This window comes from Molossus molossus, unplaced genomic scaffold (genome assembly GCF_014108415.1).
Source record: "Molossus molossus isolate mMolMol1 unplaced genomic scaffold, mMolMol1.p scaffold_m16_p_17, whole genome shotgun sequence".
Taxonomy (NCBI): Eukaryota; Metazoa; Chordata; class Mammalia; order Chiroptera; family Molossidae; genus Molossus; species Molossus molossus.
The window spans coordinates 69,719,130-69,740,607 of record NW_023425352.1 but is presented as its reverse complement, the minus strand read 5'-3'; the positions used below and the strand labels follow the sequence as shown (position 1 = coordinate 69,740,607).

Genomic DNA, 21,478 nt, shown 5'->3' with positions numbered 1-21,478 from the left:
GGACCTGGAAAGTATTATCCTAAGTGAAACAAGCCAAGCAGAGAAAGACATATCACATGATCTCACTTATTTGTGGAATATAATGAACATAACAGGCTGAGGAATGGGGTAGTTCCAGAGACGTGGAAGTGGGGTACAGACTGACAATCCCCAGAAGAGGGGGTGGTGGGGGAGAGATAAACCACAGAACTTATATGCATGTGTGCATGAACAATGGACTTGGACAATAAAGGTGGGGGCAGGGTGGAGAGGGAGGGGGAGGGAAGAATCAGTGGGTAAAAAAGGGGAAACATCTGTAACAAAAATGAATTAATTAATTGAAATTAAAAAGAAAAAAAGCTTTTTTAAAATGCCCCAGCCTTTGCACCCAATAACTATACTTCCAAAATCTAGCTTAAAGGGATTACAAGGTACAGAAAAATGTGTCTTTCCATGATGTTTATTGCAATATTATTTAGAATATTGAAGAATGAAAAACAACTTAAAATCATAACAGGGAAATGATGAAGAAAATGATGATTATATTTCCACACTAATCATCCATTCATTCAGAAAACCCTGCCTTGACCACCTCCCACTTGGCACCCTGTTCCATGCTGGAGCCATGAAGGCAGCGGACCCTGTCCCCGTCCTGCAGACTGGGGGCCGACAGGTCCAGAAGACAGGTGCAAAGATAGAGTGTGCACCAGAGAGGGAGTGGGCGACACCGAGAAGGGAGGACAGGGCAGCCAATGAGGACTGGAGAAATTTGAGCCCCTTGGAGAGCTGGGCCGACCTTGGTGGTCTGAGCTGGGCCCACCTTGGTGGTCTGAGCCGGGCCGACCTTGGTGGTCTGAGCCGGGCCGACCTTGGTGGTCTGAGCTGGGCCCACCTTGGTGGTCTGAGCTGGACCCACCTTGGTGGTCTGAGCTGGGCCGACCTCGGTGGTCTGAGCTGGGCCGACCTCAGTGGTCTGAGCTGGGCCGACCTCAGTGGTCTGAGCTGGGAAGGGCAGGCACAGCTTTGCAGGCAGAGGCCGTGCTGAGCACAGAGCCTCAGACTGTGGCATCCTGTGTGCTCAGCAGTCTAAGCCAGCAGGCAGAGCAGCTGGAAAGCAGGGCGAAGGGCTCACAGCACGAGCAAAATCAGGGCCAAACGGCGAGGCTGACGGGCCATCATGAGGCTGGGCTCGTCCCTACAGAGAGCAGAGAGCCACTGACAAGTGTTCAGTGTGGAAGGGAGTGACTGAATAGTCCTTTAGTCACTTGGAAGGCTGAGAGCAAGGTGTCTTTGGGGGAACATGCGATGGGGGGTGGGAAGAGGGGGTGCAGGTCCAGACCCTCCCAGCTTCTTACAAGGTGGATGGGTGGTCTTTTGAACAAAACAGACATCATGGTAGAGAAATGGGTGTGGAGGACGAGGTCAACTGTGGACACACTGAGTCTGAGGACTCTATGCGACCATCAGATGAAGGTGGTTGGTGAGAGAGTTTCTACTATGAAGAAATTTTTTAAAAGACAAAGAAAAATTGTTTAATTTTTCTAAAGAAGACTTACAAATGTCCCACAGGTCCCATCGTCACTAGTTGCCAGGGAAATGCAAATCAAAACCACAGTGAGTGTCCCCTCACACCTGTTAGAATGGCTGGCATCAATAAGGCAAAAGATAACAGGACCTGGAGAGGATGTGGACAAAGGGACCCCTCGTGCGCTGCAGGTGGGCACGTAAACTGGTAGCGTCACCATGGAAACGAGCATGGCGGTTCCTCAAAAACTTAAAAACATAACTACCGTATGACTCAGCAGTTTTACTTCTGGGTCTAGAGTTGAAGGAAGTGAAAACAGACTACTGGAGAGATGTCTCCACTCCCATGTTCACTGAAGCACTATTCACAGTGGCCAAGATATAGAAACAGCCTAATTCAACCAACAGATGATTGGAAAAAGAAAACGTGGTTCTATATACAGTGGAATATTATTCAGCCATTAAAAAGAAGGAAATCCTGCCTGTTGCAAGAATATATTATGTTTTTCCCATTTATAACCACAGAAGAAATGATGATTTGAGATCAACAGCAAATGCGATGCAGCCGGCACTCGAAGCCCAATCTCTCCTGAGAACACAGTGTCTACTCACCACCTGCAGCTCAGGGAGCATTCATCCGAGCGTCAAAGCCATGCTGGGCGGGGCAGAGGCCCAGTAAATATTTACAGGTCTTGGCCGAATTAGTGACAAACGTGTGCTTTTCCCCGGTGATGCTGCCTGTGATGGTGAACGTCTTCCGCTGACGGAAGCAAACACAGCCATTCATATCTTGATCACTCATGCCCATTAAGGCACAGCTGCCCAGAGAGTCATCCAACGCTGGGCCTCGGCTCGGTATCAAGGGTGCAGGCCTAAGAAGTGCATGGCACATGTGTCTGACGATGGCTCAATGTTTTTTTTCTGATTTAAAAAATAAATAAATCCCTCTTTTTTTTTTCCGTCACTCATAAGTTGAATGGTTGCTTCTCAGGTGATCTGCCAAGGTGTGCTAGTGAAAAGGATGTAAATGAGCCAGGTACTTGGCCCTGTGCAAGGACCGAACATAACCTTCGGTGCACATTTAAAGGCCATTGGATATGCATAGTTTTCATTGTTCAGACTTCCAGAAGTCGCAGACAAAATCTCAGCTAGCAGGGTCATAGAAAAGATAAAAGCACCGTGTATGTTCTCATGTTTCTTACAATATGAGCCAAGCTCTGTTCTCAGCGTTTTCTAGGTATTAATTCATTTCCTCCTCAAAGCTCAGAATGAGGGACGTCCTAACATCGTCCTTATTCTACAGGTCAGGGAACAGACCCCCAGTTCTTAGAATGCAGCAGGGATGGAGGTCACCTCACCACGAAACATTCGGCTACATTTATACCTTCAAGGCCCACATACAAAGCAATCACATTTGCACAGCTCACTGTTTTTTTGTTTTGTTTTTTTTATTTTCACCCGAGGACATTTCTCCATTTTTGCTCAGGCTGAGTGGGAGGGAAAGAGAGGAAGAGAGAGAGAGAGAGAAACATCCATGTGAAAGGGACACATCGAATGGCTGCCTCCCGCACAACCCCAACCAGGGCTGGGGACAAACTGCAACCGAGGTACGTGCCCTTAGCAGGAACCGAACTCGGGTGTCTCTGGCCTGCAGGTTGATGCTCTAACCGCTGAGCCAAACTAGCCAGGGCATTTGCACAGCACACTGGGAAAACTGGAGAGGATTATCTATATGGGGTTACCTATACGGAGCTTCATGAAAAAACTTCATGACTTTGGGAAATATAGACTTCTAAGAATAAATCACAAAGTCATAGAGATGACATTAAATATCAATTTATATATAACTTCCAAATAAAATCTATATTCTAGATGTTTCTATAAGAACGGTGAGTTGCTCCTATAAAGATAATTTTATATATGAGGCTAATGTTTGAAAAGACTCCCTGGAACCCCGCACCCTGTCTCATGTTGATCCCTTTTCATTCCTGAGAGTCTCCATTTCTAAGGACCATTCGCACAGTCAGACACTAGCAAAAGGCAGGTAACGGCTCGTTACATTTCCTCTGAGAAGCTCCTTTTTAACGTTACGCTAATTTTAGATAATTTGAGCATTCTCTAAATAGTCTTTTCTTTTATGGACAAGCTTAATGTTGAACCTTATTACACTAATGTGAATGGATTTTGAATCCAACTGGACTATCCTATATCTACTATTTTTTAATAATGTATTTTCTCAAACAGTTATAGATGCTGTCCTACTGGCCTTAAGAATTCTTCCTTAGTACTCAAATAATGACAGTGCCTAAACTCCAGGAGTGGGTCATTTTAGCCACACTTTTCCAAAGTTGAATATTTGCTAGGATTTCACCTGCTTGATCAGCACATGTTGATTAGCTTTCATACAGTCCTGATGATTTTATATCAAGTTTGTTCAAAAATTTTAGATGTCATTGTTTAAAATCTAATAGTTATTCTTTAATAAATCTGAAAGGAGAGAATCATTCACACACACACACACACACACACACACACACCCCTAAATCTTTCTTTTGCTCTTAAACTCTCAGCAAAACTCTCCTTTTGGACGTCGAGGGTCTAAGGCAGCGATTTGCACCTGGCGTGCCACAAGAATTTTTAAAACACGCAACATTGGACTATTTAGTTGGGGCACTGATTTCTTTAATCTCAAATTGTCAAATTAAAAAAATGACAACAGCCAACACAACAATAGCTGTCCAATGTGAATGAATCAAAATTATACCATTTTTTTTGCTAGATCAGAAAATCTACTGTAGTTTTTGATGTACCGCAGAATTTTTAGTAATGTCTATGTGTGTTATGAGATGGAAAAGGTTGAAAATCATTGCTCTATGGTTTTAAACATCACAGAGAATGGAATTCTGACGTCATTTCTTGGCATAAAGCTGAAAACGTTCTTGACTGTATGATGAGGATTTTTTCCCATCTTGATAAGATCATTTAATGAGAAAGTCGTATCTGCAGACAAGCATTCCCCTGGGCCAGCGGCTCTGTGAGCAGATGATGCAGAGGCTGGCCTCGGGGTTTCACACGAACAGGTGCGGCCAGTGCGCCCCTGACGTCACACGAACAGGTGCGGCCAGTGCGCCCGTGACGTCACACAAACAGGTGCGGCCAGTGCGCCCCTGACGTCACACATTTCCAAGCACCGGTTTCCGGTGCAGACAGCTCGCCCCCAGCAGCTGTGATGCTGCAGCTGCTGGTTCGCAGCCCAGTTTGGTTGCTTTGATCCATCTTTGCAGAACGTTCTTCCAGGCGGAGGCGGATTGGCCGGGAAGTTAAGCCAAAACTCCGGGCCTTCGCTTGGGTAGGCTACTTCCCAGGAGGGACCTTGGCAAAGTCATCATGTTTTCTTGTGAAGGGTGGAAAATATATGCTTTCACCACAATCACTTAAGGCTACCGACGCCTCTCTCAACCCCAGCTCTTCCTACCCTCGCCACGGTGGTGGGGAAGCAGATCCCCCGAGAAGCTGCGGCGAGAATATACCCGGTGTAGATTCAGGGATCTAGCTGTGTGGTTTGCAGTCTGTTCTACAATAATTTATTGCTGGCCATCCCCGAATACCCCTCCCACTGGGCCAGCTCACCCGAAGTCTCCGAGTGATCGGCGCCCAGCACCAGCAGCCTTCGGGGCGCACCGGGTGTGGGGGGCCCGGCTGGGATGTGGAGCCAGCGGCCAGTGGGCGGAAATCTTTCCAATGGTCAGAAATGAAAAGCTAATTTAGTTCTCAAAACACCCAGTCAAGTAGTAGAAGTTCTTTCCTATCAGGGGCATACCTCCCACAATTTTATATGCTGCATTATCAACACACCACACACTGTCTGTCTGTTTTTTTGTACGTGCCCCTAGCGGGACCGAACCCGGGACTCTCTGGTCCGCAGGCCGACACTCCAACCGCTGAGCCAAGCTGGCCAGGGCTGTTTGTTTCCTTGATGGGACTCACTTGCAGCTGAATTTATTAGGTGTCTAGCGTTGTGGCAGAGAAACCCCACAAGTGCCGCAAAGAGCAACTGTGTCTGCCCCAAAGACACAAACAATCCTCCAGCAGCCTCGCGAGAAGGAAGACTAAATTATACTTCTACCTTCTCTAGAGAAAATGATATGAGAAAAGTGCCATCATATCAAAATGGAATCAGTGTTTGCCAACAAAAAATTGAAAGAAATAGAAGAATATGGCATGTTTCAGGGAATTAATTAAATATTATATTTTGGCTTTTGTGGTTTTGCAGTATTTGTTCAGTTTTGTTTTGTTTTAATTTACAAGTCGGGGTATTTTCTTCCTCATTCTGAATGAATATTCACTTGCATACGACAGTTTGTATTTTGAACTTTGTTCTTTTTCTTAGAGAGAGGCCTACAAAGTCTGTACTTTTTCCTTCGTACATTGTAGCGGTTGCTAATAACCAAGAACAGATACCATCATCGTTCACTTTCAGTTGAATAATCTGAATTGATCTTGTCTCTGGCACAGGCTGCCAACACCCCTGCAAACCATGTTTCTTGAAAAGGGCATTTTTCTCTATTTCCTTCGCTGCCTCCCGCAGGCTGGCAAGATCAATGCTCTGTGATTGTCTGACGCATTTGGCTTCCGCTCTTAATTAAACAAATTCCGAACCCGCTTCCTGAACTGATCCTCCTATTGCTCAGAGTCCCCGTTTCGTGTTTACAGAATCGTGAGGAGTCGTCTTCTGCGCGAGACACCTGTTCGTGGCAGCAGCTGGTGGGATTACTTCACCGATGACTTGACTCTAAAAACAGACATTCATGCTGAGAAAGGGATGCTCGTTAGGGCGTGGAAATCCTCATTAGTGACGATGTGTTTTTCAAGCTACTAAGTTTGTCTTGTCGACTTGATGACTATTCAGCTGTATTCCAGAAATATAAAGTATTACTTAAAGGAACTGTTATGCTTTACAACTTTCTAGGTTACCTGCATTTTTACAGATTTGTTTTTTTTTTAATTACATTGAAAATTTTGAAAATAGAAAGGAAATAGGGAGTAGTGCAATAGTATTGAATTACTTCAATAACATTCTTCAAATATTCTCTCAACTGAATTGAAATAATTTGTCATTAAAATTCTGAGCAATTCCCAATTAAAAATGTTTATTTTTAGGTATGTATAAACATATTGGGGGAAAAGTCACTTTCCTGATAGCATGAAGGTCACTTTAATAAACTCAATTAAATTATGTTGTTATTATTTACTTGTAAATATAAGCTTTTTTCTTATAGTCAAACACTAATTTATTATAAAATTTGATCAAGAATTATACTTCAACAGCCAAGATGGAAGAAACATTGAAAAAATGAATAAAACCAACTACATTCCACTCAGGAAACTAACATCAGATAACGATAACAAAAGTAAGAATCTAGTCCGTAGGAAATACTCAGGAACCATATGGGAGAATGAACTAGAAAGAACAAGCAGTATTTCATGGGCCACGGGATGAAGGGTTCACGTTGGACAGTGGGCCCTTGAGAGGTCAGGGAGCACTGACCGGGACGGCCCTGGGGACTCTGCCCTGGGGACACAATGTTCTTTTCTCCAGATTTGTTGTAACTAAGTTTAGGAAGTACATATATTCACGGAAATGGTGTTTAAATACGATTTCAAATGCTGTATGTCCATTAGGGATCTTTTTTAAGGAAAGGCTTTTAAGATTCTCAGAGGGTACCAAAGGTTTTCAGCCGCGATGTCCGGTGGCCCGGCTGGAGCCCACGGGAGACGGCCCAGGTGCCTCCGCACACTTTAATTTTGGAGACAAAATTAAAACACAAGGGAGCCTGGCTGGTTTTCTCAGTGGTTAGAACATCGGCCCACGAACCAGAGTCTTGGATTCAATTCTGGTCAAGGGCATGTGCCTCAGCTGCAGTTTGGTCCCCGGCCCTGGTTGGGGTCATGCAGGAAGCAACCAATGTGTCTCTCACATTGATGTTTCTCTCTCTCTCTTTCTCTGTCTCTCTCTTTCTCTGTCTCTCTCTCTCTCTCCCACTCTGTCTGAAGATAAATGGCAAAATTTCCTCAGTGAGGATTTCAAAACACAGACAACAAGGAGATGTTTGAAAACCTTGCAGACTGCACTGCACCTACAGTATGCCCCCCCCCCGACTTTGCTCTCAACATGGGGTTCCCCAGAGTAAGAGACCTTTACCTGGAGGGAAAGTGTTAGGATGATGGCCGTCCATGGGCACATGGGCCACTGGGCCAGGGACTATAAAGAAGAAATGGCCTCCCGGTGACTCTCAGATCCCCCGGTAGACTTCTTCCAAATACGCACAGGGGAGCGGGCAGGCTGTGAGCTCCTCTGGTCAGGAGGTCACATGACTCTGACCCTTCAGAGAGGCAACAGAGCAAAGGAAAAGGAAGCATTGGCCATTTTCAACTGAGTGACACACACATAAGTGGAAATCTTCCCAATTTCTCTTCACTGAAATCGTAAAGTTGCAATTCTGCTGCCGTCTTTCACTTCATACACTATGACACCCCTGGCACAGGTCCCAAGGTCATGTCCCCTGCAGGCCGTGCCTTGTCCGGAAGAACTCGGTGGACCAGCATGCCTCACTCCGGGAGCTGCTGAGGGACCTGGAACGAGAAAAAGGCCAATTGAGAGAGACAGGCACACGGGTCAAAGAGAGGACGTCAGCCATTCCACGCAAAACCCCTTCCCGGATGTTCTGAAAAACCAGAAGGAAGGACGAGGATTGCAGAGGACGTTCAGGGAACACTGAGCTGAACAGACCTCCTGCTCCAGAATTTCTCTGCACTCTGATCTGATAGCAGTTTCTATTTTTTTTAATTAATTAATTAATTTTTTTGTTACAGATGTTTCTCCTTTTTTACCCCATTGGCACCCCCCTCCCCACCCCACCCCCACCCCATCCCCAGCTTTGTTGTCCATGTCTGTTGGTTATGCATACATGCATATAAGTTCTGTGGTTTATCTCTTTCCACCCCCACACCCCCTCTTCTGACGGATGTCAGTCTGTGCCGTACTTCCATGTTTCTGGGTCTACCGTATTCCTCAGACTGTTATGTTCATTATATTCCGTATATAAGTGAGATCATGTGATACTTGTCTTTTTCTGCTTGGCTTATTTCACTTAGGATAATACTTTCCAGGTCCTTCCATGTCATCTCAAAGGATAAGAGATCTTTCTTTCTTACAGCTGCATAGTACTTCATTGTGTATATGTACCACTGCTTTTTTATCCATTCGTCTACTGATGGACACTTGGGCTGTTTCCAGATCTTAGCTATTGTAAATAGTGCTGCCACAAACATGGGGGTACATATATTCTTCCTGATTGGTGTTTCAGGCTTCTTAGGGTATATTCCTAGAAGCGAGATCACTGGGTCAAATGGAAGTTCCATTTTTAATTTTTTGAGGTAACACCATCTTGTTTTCCATAATGGCTGCACCAGTCTGCATTCCCACCAGCAGTGTATTAGAGTCCCCTTTTCTCCACACCCTCGCCAGCACTTATTGTTTGATGATTTGTTGATGGCGGCCATTCTGACAGGTGTGAGGTCTATTTTTTTTTAACCCAAGGAATCCTTTTCTCATGAAGTCTCTTTTTATTCATTTATTTATTTATTTTTCTTTATTGATTTTAGAGAGAGAGGAAGGGAGAGGGATAGAGAGATAGAAACATCGATGAGAGAGAATATGGATCGGCCGCCTCCTGCATGCCCCCCACTAGGGATCAGGCCCACAACCTGGGCATGTGCCCTGACCAGGAATTGAACCAGTGACTTCTTGGTGCAGAGGTGACGCTCAACCACTGAGCCACACCAGTCGGGCCTGGAGTTTCTTTTTAAAACAACACCTGAATACAGTTGCTATGAAAATGGGACAATAGCATAATAATGTCCTGGACAAGTTTTTAGAACACAGACTCTCACAGTACGGGATTCCTTTTCTAATTGTATCAATCAACGTCAACTGCAATATTACCTGGTCCAACCCCTTCATTTTGCAGATGGGTAACTATGGCCCAGGACCAACCACGGGTCTTTCTCACCATGTGGCAACGCCTCTGGGGGTCCCCACAGCCCAAGGCCTGTGATCAGTCCACAGGTCAGGAGACTGCATTTCATCAGGGGCCTGAGTGTCATTCAAACCTGGGGCTGCATCAGGCCAGCCAAGTTCTTAAGGGGCTGGAGCGTAAACCTAACACAGAGCTTCAGACACACCTCGAGCTTGGTGTCTGCCATCCTCGTCTTCACCTGCACGACTCCAGTTCTCCGAAGGCTGATGCCCCTGGACTCCCAGTGGGAACAGCCTGCTCCAGGTATCTGAGACCCTCTTAGAAGGGTTTCGGGGGTGAAATCTGGTTTCCCATTTCTCCTCCCCCAGCAGAGACTCCATGTCCTGTCCCAGGCAGGGTCATAAAATCAGGGAAAATTATGGCTTTTGAGAGTCTTTCTCAGGCTCCTTGCCAGCCTCTCTCCTTCTGTTGATGAATAATCCCCATAGATAAATTTTCTTGCCTGCAGAGACTTCAGCTCTTCACATAATCTTCATTACTTTCTGAACCCTGAGCCTCTCTCTCTCTCTCTCTCTCTCTCTCTCTCTCTCTACATATATATATGTGTATGTGTGTGTGTGTGTTTATTGATTTTTTTTTAGAGAGAGAGAGAGAAACATCATGTGAGAAACATCAATCAGCCGCCTCCTGTATGCCCCCTACTGGGGACTGAGCCCCCAACCTGGCCTGTGCCCTGACCAGAATCAAACCAGAACCTCTCAGCCCAGGGGACCACACTCAATCCACTGAGCCACACCACTGAGCAAGCCTCCTTCTTTTACCTTTGGCGAGACCTTACCCTCATCATCATCGTCATCATCACCATCACTAAGATCCAAAACCATATGTGTCTAGCACTGGTGTGGACACAGCCAGTGGCCAGAGTAGGCATGAGCCTGGGGTATGATAAAACAAGGCCACCTCGAAACGATAGGTAAACTTTGAAAAATACAGTCGGCCCTCATTTATTGCGGTTAATTCATTCCAGACTCGACCGCGGTAAATGCATTTCCGGAAGAAGGATCCTTTATACACAGTCGTCCCTGCCACGCACTCCGAGTCTTGCTGCTTCACTCGATCCTACACTACACTTGAAAAACCACGACAGAGCAAAGCCGCCAACATCGGGGCGCAGAGTGGCGAGGGACCACTGTATCTGGTATATTTCTAAAAAGGAAGAAACCCTAAGGCATTAAAGCAGTCTTCATTCCAACAAAAATGCCTTTGATGGGCTTGCTAACCTTTTTTAATTGTTTAGTGTTCCTTTTAATTTTATTTTTAATAACAGAGAGGGGTGGAATACTGAAGGACTTAGGGCCACAAACTTCTTCAAGTGGTGGAGCACCATTCCTTAACCCTCACAGCAGTTTTAAGAGAAAGCTGTAACTATGGAACCTTCACAGCAGTTTCAAGAGAGAGCTGTAACTATGTAACCCTCACAGCAGTTTTAATAGAGAGCTGTAACTATGTAACCCTCACAGCAGTTTTAATAGAGAGTTGTAACTATGTAACCCTCTGCTTTCAATGAGAAAGTGGGGGCATGGACGGTTCAGTGATCTGCCAAAGTTCCCATGGAGCTAGAATGGGAATATGAATACATGTTATTTAGTCTTCATGCTTACCAATTCAAGTACAGAGTGTCCATACAGTCTGGAAGCATGAGGGAATATATAAGGTTGCCAAGGGCATTTCGAGCTGTGAAAACATAAGTAACAGGATCTGTCTCCACGCTCTGCTAGGGAATCTGTGGCATCTCTCCTGGTCCAGTCAGGGTGGCCGTGACTGACCTTCCTCTCAGAGGGTCACTGCATCTCCCTGTGCTTAGGACCATCCCCCTATTTCCCCTTCTCCCTAAAGGAGGCAGCAGTGTTGAGATGGATCCAGGCTCTCCTGGCTCCCAGCCACACAGCACCTCTGTATCAAAAGCTGTTGGAACAAATGGATTCTTTCTGGATGTTCATCAAGAGAGTCACAATGTATACCCTTCGACCCTGCAATTCCATTCCTGGGACGCTGTCCTAAGAGAATGTACCATGTAACCAATACAAACCCTTCTCAGGGAAATGTTCAGTACAGACGTGCAAGATCGGGTTGGGAGGACCAGATCCCAGAGGTTGGGGTTTCCTAAAGGCAGCTCTCTTGAAAGGACTTATCGGGCATTTTTAACAAAGGATATTTATAGTGTTTGTAATTATCTCTGGGATGCTTATGCTATAATACTAAGTGAAGGAAATACAAGATACAATTTTTATGGTTTCAAAAAAACAATGTTTTAATAGCATGTCACAATGCTCAGTTATGTAGGAAAATGGGTCCATGGTTGGGGAACTTTGGAAAACACCGAGTTCACCTTGGACAGACTGCTCTGGGATTAACATGCTAATATGTCTGAGTCTTCCAGACAGTCTTGTATTCAGCATTACCCACGCTGGACAGCTGCCAAGTCTCCTGTGTGAGATGATGAACTAGCGGAATAGTCACCAGCGAGCTGGCGGCCGCGCACCATCTGGTGGAGGAGAGGGAGCCACCAGAGCTGTACTTAACCTAGTGCAGGCTCACAGGGCCGCGGGCTCTGACAGTGCCCCTAGTGGACGGAGCGAGAAGTGCACAGAGAGGACGGTGACATAGAGTCTCAGCTGTTCAAATGTTCAAGGTGTTCATACCGTCAGCCCACAATCCTGTCCGTGAGATTCTATCTATCCCCAAGGAATTAAGCAGATGTGCAGATAAAGATTTATGGGGAAAAGTACTAATCTCAACATTGTTTAAAATAGTCCCATGTTTAGCCCTGGCCGGTTTGGCTCAGCGGTTAGAGCGTCCGCCTGTGGTCCGGAGAGACCCGGGTTCGGTTCCCGCTAAGGGCACGTACCTCGGTTGCAGTTTGTCCCCGGCCCTGGTTGGTCGTGCGGGTGGCAGCCACTCGATGTGTCCCTTTCACATCGATGTTTCCCTCTCTCTCTCTTCCTCTCTCTCCCTCCCACTCTGTACAAAAAAATGGAAAAAAAAAAAAAAAGTCCCATGTTTAAAAGAATTTATATGCTAAACTAGGCCCTGGCTGGTTTGGCTCAGAGGTTAGAGCTTGGCACTCAGACCACAGAGTCTCGGGTTTGATTCCGGTCAAGGGCACGGACCTCGGTTGCAGTTCATCCCTGGCTCTGGTCGGGTCATACGGGAGGCAGCCAGTCGGTGTCTCTCTCTCTCTCTCAGTCTCCCTTTCTCTCCCTCCCTCTCACTCTATCTGAAGATAAATAGAAAAATATCCTTGGATGAGGATTAAAAAAAAGAAAAATTTAGGGTACATAATGTGTTGATTTAAAATAGTTTCAATATTTTAATGAGATGGGATTATAAAAATACACAAAACTGCATGTCAGACATAAACCCTACTTTAAACATATATGCATAGACACCTGTGGATGCTCAGAACAGAGAGAGAGGAATACATGCACCCCGTGTAACTGCTGTCCACAGGGGCACGATCAGGAACAAGTGGTTGCTTTTATAGTCACAGGGGAAAGGACTTTATTTAACAAAGGGTCACAAGTGGCCTGGCCACTCCCTCTGGGTCCTGCCTCTGTACCTCAGGTGGCACATGGTATTGGCAAGCCAGCCGGGAACTTGGAAACTGGCAAGATCGCATGTAAATGAAATCAGGCCTGTTCAGGGCTTTGCTTATCAGATGGCGGCCCTCCTTTACAGTCAGTTTTTATTCTTCGACCGGGGCAGGGGGGGTCACTGTGAGTCCTCGGCCTCCCCACTGGCCCCGGGGGTCTGTGGCTCCCCTCCACCAGATGTGTGCTGATGGCCTGGCGGTGCCCACTGCCCCCGTGGAGGGATGCTGACCCCGAAAGGCTGGGTCTGGGCCGCAGTGAGCCCGTCACCAGGGCCTCTCAGGAACCGCTTGCAGACTGCACTGGGTGTCCAGGCGGCTCTGCTGAGTGACCCATCACACAGGGAAGGCCACAGATCCCCTCGGCAGTGGGGCTTTCTAGTGCCTGATTTATTAAAGGCAAAGACAGTGGTGGAACATCTCTGTCTGTCTCGGGAGACTGCACAGAGAACGTGTACGTCTCGGAGCTTCCTTTTGAAGCTGATCCCAGCTCTAGAGGCCCAGCCAGGCACCCTGCCCTGGGGAAGCCCAGCGGGGACTTCTCCCACACACCCCCAGCTCTGCCTCCGGGGCACAGCAGCCCGCCCCCACCCTGGTGTAACTGCTCCCGTGGGTCCCCTGGGGCGCTTCCGCACTGCAATGCCTCTGGGTCCTGTGTGTCCTCCCGGGAGACGTGGGGCGCCCTGGGGCAGGGAGCGTGTGCTGCCCGTCGCCACAGTGCCTGGCTCACGCAGGTCTAAGAGTGAGCAAGTCCTGGTCATCCTCACAGGCTCTGTGTGTGCCCACACACGTGGGCCCGAGGCTGCTCCTTCTGCCAGGGCTGAGGACAGTGGATGCGAGACACACCCGACGCGTGGATCACACTTTCTGTGCTGTGCTGAGGACAGTTTTCTGGAGGGCTGCAAACTCGGGGTCTTCCAGTGGCTCTGCTTTGGGCTCACACCCCAGTCATGGACTTCGGTTGCCTCACGTGTCATCTACAAGAACCCCACTCCCAGAAAAGTGACTGTGAGCCTGAGGCTGGAGAAAGGCCCAGCGGTACCCACCGGGCCCACTAAATCCCACTCGTCTTGTGGGATCATCCCCAGTGCTGCCTCCTCCAGGAAGTCTCTGTGCCCCATAGGACAGCGGAGCTTCCCGCCTCCTGTGCCTACTCCGGCCTCCTCCCAGGTCCCAGCACACACAGCCTTCAGGAGGGGCTTCCGAGGGGGTCGCTGATGTGTGTCCTTGAACACCAACACCCCGTGCAAGGGTATGAAGGCCTCACCCTCAAGAACTCCAGCTCAGCATCCTCTCCCGAGCACAGGACTGAGCCGGTGCATCGCTGACACTTGGAGCTGGGCCTCGACAAAGGTCGTCTCTCCATCAGACCTGCTGGGATGTAGTTTCAACGTGGGAATAGGCCCGGGTCCCTACCTGCTGGAAATAAGAGCGGAGACAAGGGGCATCACCAGAACGGAAGTGTGCCCGCCGCCAGGCCCAGGCCAAGGCCCCAGGGCAAGGACGCTCCTTCCAGTGCCCATCCAGCACGTCCCTTTCCACCGCAGAGGCTGGGACAAGTCATACAACATGAGCAGAAGGGGGAGAAGAGAGGACCCACCCATTTGGGAGCCCCTCTGTACGCCGGTTGTCCTCTGAACACATTAGCTCTTTGGGTTCTCACAGTAATCCCACAGGGACAGCACTATGACTGCCACTGCCGAGGTGGACACAGTGAACACGGACGGAAGTCACTCAACGGGGCCAAGGGTACACCACTAGTACGTGACAAGAATAAGATTTGGTCACCAAAGCCCTCACATGTCCAAGATGCCACCTTGTAAAGGCACAGAAACACCCTGGTCCAGAAACACGGTTTCTCTGTATGCACTTAGCATGTCTGTGCCCTCATGCGCCCAGGGCGCTGACCTATGACACTGCCTGTGACACTCTCTGTCCAAGAGAAGGCGAACAAGGGACGATCTGACCGCCCAACGCCGACAGCGCCAGGTCTGAGCCTTCATTTCTGTCCCCCGCCACGCGTGCCCTCCACCAGGCCAGGCATGCCCTCCGCCAGGCGTGCCCTCCGCCAGGCATGCCCCTTGCCACGCGTGCCCTCCACCAGGCCAGGCATGCCCTCTGCCAGGCGTGCCCTCCGCCAGGCGTGCTCTCCCCCAGGCGTGCCCTCCGCCAGGCGTGCCCTCCCCCAGGCGTGCCCTCCGCCAGGCGTGCCCTCCGCCAGGCGTGCCCTCCGCCAGGCGTGCCCTCCCCCAGGCGTGCCCTCCCCCAGGCGTGCCCTCCGCCAGGCGTGCCCTCCCCCAGGCGTGCCCTCCGCCAGGCGTGCTCTCCCCCAGGCGTGCCCTCCCCCAGGCGTGCCCTCCCCCAGGCGTGCCCTCCGCCAGGCGTGCTCTCCCCCAGGCGTGCCCTCCACCAGGCGTGCCCTCCGCCAGGCGTGCCCTCCGCCAGGCGTGCCCTTCAGCGAGTGGCAGCCCCAGCAGCAGGGCTGGAAGCCGCACCCCGCCTCACCCGGTTCCCTGCTACTCTGGGCAGGCGGGTATGCACCCGTTCCGGAGGAGTGGCCTTGGGGTCCACTGTGGAAATGAGGGAGGCAGGCCTTGCAGAGGGACAAGGTGACCTGCCCTGTGTCCTGAATCAGCAGCCCTGGTCTCAGGCAGCCCCTCCCAGCCTAACCTTAGGCACGACCTCTCCCCACAGCTGAGGACACCTACCCGACAGCCACCTGTGCAAAGGCAGCCGGGAGCGGAAGCCCCCGGGCCTTCCCCTCAGGGGATGGGCACACCGATCTGACGAGGGAACTGGAGGAACAGGGTGTCACCACGCCCCCACGCTCCTGGCGGGCGCAGCCTGTCCCCACAGGGCTGTGGACTGAGACTCCCCCAGCCTGGGATTGGTTCGTGCTCAGAAACACAAAGGAAAAGGAGGCTCGGCAACCCAGTGCATCACAGAGCATTCGGACTGCTATTCGAATGGCCCAAATCCAGAAGAGTGACAACACCAAGTTTGGACACGTGGGGAGCAACACGTCGCTGGGGATGCAAAGCTGTGCAGCCACTTTGGAAGACAACTTGTCGGTTTCTTACGAACTAAACATACTCTCACCGTACGATCCAGCAATCACACTCCTTGGTGTTTACCCAAAGGAACTAAAAACATGTGCACTCAGCCACTGCCCGTGGATGTTTATAGCAGCTTCATCCACGATGGCCAAAACCGGAAGCAAGCGGTGTCCTTCAGTGAGTGGAGGATAAATGCACTGCGTTTATCCAGACAGTAAACATCACGCTGCCCGAAGACGAAATAAGCTACCAGGCCACAGAAAGACACGGAGGACAGTTACGCGCACATCACCATGCAAAGAAGCCAATCTGAAAAGCCCAGAGCTGTAGGGTTCCAGCTATATGACCTCTGGAAAGGGCTGACTGCGAAGAAAGGGAAAACATCAGTGGTGCCGGGGTTAGAGGGAGAAGGAGGGATGAACAGCTGAGCAGAGGATTGTTAGGGCAGTGAAACTGTCCTGCATGACACTGTAGCAGTGGGTGCCTGTCCCTGCACATTTGTCCCAACCCACAGAACACACAACAGCACCGAAGGTGGACTTCAGGTAACAAGGCTGTGTCAGTGCAGGTTCAACACCGGGACAAAGGTGCCCTCTGGGGCAGGGCGTGCTGAAAATGGGGGAGGCCGTGGGAGTGGGGGGCAGGCGGTATTGGGGAATTCTCTGTACCTTCCATTCAATTTTGCTGTGAACTTAAAGCTACTAAACATTTTAAAAAGGAATGTAAGACCCTTGACGCAGCATCCCCTTGCTGAGGACGTCCAAGAGAAGTCAACACGGAACGGAGAAAGTCTGGCATGAACACATATTTTTCTGCCACTCATGGAAGGTCAGGAACAGCTGGAATATCGACAGCAGGTACCATTTGAATGGAATAGCTAGGTGATGCTGGACAGTTCTCTTACCCACAAGCGAGACCCCGCCCTGCCGGGTAAGCAGACAGGTCCCAATGTCACAGGGCAGCCCAGGGAAGACAAGCATCACTGAGGAAGCAGAACGAAAATCAAATGCCTTTGTGCTGCCCGGCCGGTGTGGCTCAGTGGTTGAGCATCGACCCTGCATCAAGAGGTCGCAGGTTTGATTCCCGGTCAGGACGCATGCCCAGGTTGTGGGCCTGATCCCCAGTGGGGCGCATGCAGGAGGCGGCCAGTATGTTCTCTCTCTCATCGATGTTTCTATCTCTCCCTCTCCCTTCCTCTCTCTCTAAAAGCAATAAAGAAAAAAAAATCAAATGCCGTTGTGTTCACCGTGTAAAATCCACACGTGGATCGAAGGCTGCAGGGGAAGGAAAGCTATTCTGCTGCCATGAGTGATTTAGGAGATTTATTTTTATACCAAATTGTCCTTGTCTCTCTTTTTAAAATGCAAATGTGAACATGTCACTTCCCGCTTAGAATTCATCCGCATCTCCCAATCTTTCACTACAGTGATTTCCAAAAAAATTTTCCATCACCAGAACCATTTATCAAACAAAATATAGGGACCTTAGCAGGGCACACAAGTTCCTCCTGGCAATGCTGCCCAGCCCACAGCCAGCTGCCCACAGCCCACAGCCCACAGCCCCACAGCCCACAGTCCACAGCCCCACAGTCCACAGCCCACAGCCCACAGCCCCACAGCCCACAGCCCCACAGCCCACAGCCCCACAGCCCCACAGCCCACAGCCCACAGCCCACAGTCCCAGCCCCACAGTCCACAGCCCCACAGCCCACAGCCCCACAGCCCACAGCCCCACAGCCCACAGCCCCACAGCCCACAGCCCACAGTCCCACAGCCCACAGCCCACAGCCCCACAGTCCCAGCCCCTCAGCCCACAGCCCCACAGCCCACAGCCCCACAGCCCACAGCCCCAGAGTCCACAGCCCCACAGGCCCACAGCCCACAGCCCACAGCCCCACAGTCCCAGCCCCACAGTCCACAGCCCACAGCCCACAGCCCCACAGCCGACAGCCCACAGCCCCACAGCCCACAGCCCCAGAGTCCACAGCCCCACAGGCCCACAGCCCACAGCCCACAGCCCCACAGTCCCAGCCCCACAGTCCACAGCCCCACAGCCCCACAGCCCACAGCCCCACAGCCCACAGCCCACAGCCCACAGCCCCACAGCCCCACAGCCCACAGCCCACAGCCCACAGCCCCACAGCCGCACAGTCCACAGCCCCACAGCCCACAGCCCACAGCCCCAGAGCCCACAGCCTCACAGCCCCACAGCCCACAGCCCCACAGTCCCAGCCCCACAGTCCCAGCCCCACAGCCCACAGCCCACAGCCCACAGTCCCAGCCCCACAGCCCACAGCCCACAGCCCACAGCCCACAGCCCACAGCCCACAGTCCACAGCCCCACAGGCAGGGCTGCCGTGGAATGCCTCAGCTCTCTGGCCTGGCAGCCTTCTTGTCCCACCCACTCAGGGACACACACAGGGAGGGCTCTCCCTCTGAGTCTCCCCTCTGACCCTTTGATGTGCCCCACGGCACCGGCACCGGCAGAGTAAGGAAGCAAGGCCTCGAGGCGAGTCCGCCGTGCTCCCCGCCCACCTGACCTCACAGGGGCCACCTCTCAGCTGCAGGTGGCGATCACACTGACGTTTCAGGGCTGACACAGCCCAGCTGCTCCAGCACAGGGCGGGCCCTCCGCAAACCAGGGCCGAGCCAGTGATGCACAGATGAATGAGTATGTGATTGGCCCTCCCACACAAGAGAAGGGGAAAGCCTGCCTTTGGGGGCTACAGGGGAGCACCAGGGACCTCTCACAACGTCTCTGACCCCCAGGGCAGTAGGAGAGGTGGAGGTGGGGCAGGAGCCAGAGGCGGAGGATGAGATCAGGATGAGGTAGGGGGTGGGTGAGGTCAGTCAGAGACTGGACAGGTATAGGGAGTCACCAGTGGGCACCTAGAGACAGGTCTGGGCCACTGCGCCTTGGGGCAAGTGATCCCATAAGAAGGATCTGGGCCGGCTCAAGTTCCCAGCTGCCTTCAGTGGGCCTGACCCCCAATGTCCACCATCTCTAAGGACCTGGCCCCCAGCATCCACCAGCTCTAAGGACCTGGCCCCCAGCATCCACCAGCTCTAAGGACCTGGCCCCCAGCACCCACCATCTCTAAGGACCTGGCCCCCAGCATCCACCAGCTCTAAGGACCTGGCCCCCAATGTCCACCAACTCTAAGGCTAGAGTTAAGGTCTTAGGTTTTAAACCCGTGTCTGAATCCAGAGCCAGAAAGCAGGTCTCTGTGTGGTTTTATAATAGAGCACTCCTAACTCTCAAAGAGGGAGAAGGAAGCTTACAAATGCCATGCTACATGCCAGGAATCCCACATGCCAAGGATCCCACATGCCAGGGATCCCACATGCCAGGGATCCCACATGCCAGGAGTCCCACATCCCAGGGATCCCACATGCCAGGGATCCCACATCCCAAGGATCCCACATCCCAAGGATCCCACATGCCAGGGATCCCACATCCCAGTGATCCCACATGCCAGGGGTCCCACATGCCAGGAATCCCACATGCCAGGGGTCCCACATCCCAGGGATCCCACATGCCAGGGGTCCCACATGCCAGGAATCCCACATGCCAGGGATCCCACATCCCAGTGATCCCACATGCCAGGGGTCCCACATGCCAGGAATCCCACATGCCAGGGGTCCCACATCCCAGGGATCCCACATCCCAGGGATCCCACATGCCAGGGGTCCCACATGCCAGGGGTCCCACATCCCAGGGATCCCACATGCCAGGAATCCCACATGCCAGGGGTCCCACATGCCAGGGATCCCACATGTCAGGGATCCTACATGCCAGGGATTTTACAGTCATAACCACCTTCCACCCTCACAGCAGCTTTGCAAGGGATCCCCTACTGTTACCATTTTGCAAATGAAAAGCTGAAGCTCAGAGAGATAATGTGCCCAAAGGCATGCACGGAACCAAAACAGGCAGGGTTTGAACCCAGTTCTGTCTGACTCCAAAACTCAGGCCCATTCTGCTGCCCAGAGCGCACTCAGAACAACTACCGCGGGGGTTGGGCGCACCCCACACAGGACTGGACAGGAGTCTGCAGCAAGGATGGCAACCACTTCGCGGGGGCCCCTGGCTCAGAGCCCTCTCTGGACACCAGCGCCTTCTCCTCCAAGACCTCAGTGTAGCCGCACAGGGCCAGCAGGAGATGGCTCCGGCATGGTAAGGGGCCCGGCTCTGGGGCCGAGGACACCAGAGGAGTCCGGTGTGATGGGTGGCAGAGAAGGGGTTCCAGGAGCCAAGCCTGCTCTGGGAGACTGCCCGCCCAAGCTCGGGCAGTGCCAGGGAGTCACTGAAACCCCAGTCTCCAGGGACTGAGGTGCTCACAGGGGTGTGGGGTGGTGGGAGGGGCTGGGAATTGAGCTACAGTCATCACCTTAGAAGCACGGTGACAACTTTCCCAATGGGTGTCTTTCATTCACAGTGTCACCCAGCCCAGGAGCCTGCACTGCGCCCACTCACCCCCTGGTGGCACCAGAGCGGAGCCAACCGTGTCAACCACCCAACCCTGACCCGCAGGCGGCTTCACTAAGAGAACAGCGCTAAGACTGACAAAGAGAGGAATGGCCAGGCCAGGTGGACACGGGGGGCGGGGAGCGGAGGGTGTGAAGGCTGGACACAGCGCTCTCCTCCGAAGATGTGCCGGGAGGAAAGCAAGACCCTGTGAACACGGGACCGTGTCCCCACGGTCTGCAGCCGTGGAGCCCATCTAGCGGCTCGTCACCAGAACTGTTACATCAGCTACAGAAGAATGGGAAATACCAGTGTCCAGACACAGAGGGGGTGCGTCCTATTTCCCAAACGTGTGCCTCGGTTCTTATACATACATGGTGTGTGTTGTGCTACGTCTACCTTTGCTCCTGTCACGCTCATGACAGGACACTTGAAAGCCTTTGTTCTCAAAGAGCCATTTTAACTCTTGAGCTCGGCCTTGCTCTCAGACCCAGTGCCGGGACAAAGCAGACATGCCGTGACTGCGTCCCACGCTGTGCTCCCACCCTGCACCCCCTGCAAACGGAGGACGGGGAAGGCCCAGGCACCCACCCTGGCTGGTGGCGGCCGCTGCCCTTCCGTGCCCAGGGAAATGTTTGCTGGGGCTGCAGCGGCGACAGCCGACTCAGTGAACTAAGAGCAATGAATTCTCTCACCTGGAGGCCAGAAGTCAGAGCAGAGTCAACAGGGCTGGTTCGTCCGGAGCCTCCTACCCGGCTTGCAGG

At 51.5% G+C, this 21,478-nt stretch overlaps 1 protein-coding gene across 1 annotated transcript in view; it reads right to left on the bottom strand.

Moving 5' to 3' along the window:
* Nucleotides 1-21,478, bottom strand: part of FRMPD2 (FERM and PDZ domain containing 2) — an 83,628-nt gene that overhangs the window by 35,842 nt on the left and 26,308 nt on the right. Inside the window, 8 exon segments of the mRNA XM_036264859.1 lie at nucleotides 1,117-1,174; nucleotides 2,135-2,263; nucleotides 7,952-8,049; nucleotides 8,052-8,136; nucleotides 14,459-14,489; nucleotides 14,491-14,548; nucleotides 14,551-14,577; nucleotides 14,580-14,610. Of these exon segments, the coding sequence (XP_036120752.1) occupies nucleotides 1,117-1,174; nucleotides 2,135-2,263; nucleotides 7,952-8,049; nucleotides 8,052-8,136; nucleotides 14,459-14,489; nucleotides 14,491-14,548; nucleotides 14,551-14,577; nucleotides 14,580-14,610 (517 nt within the window).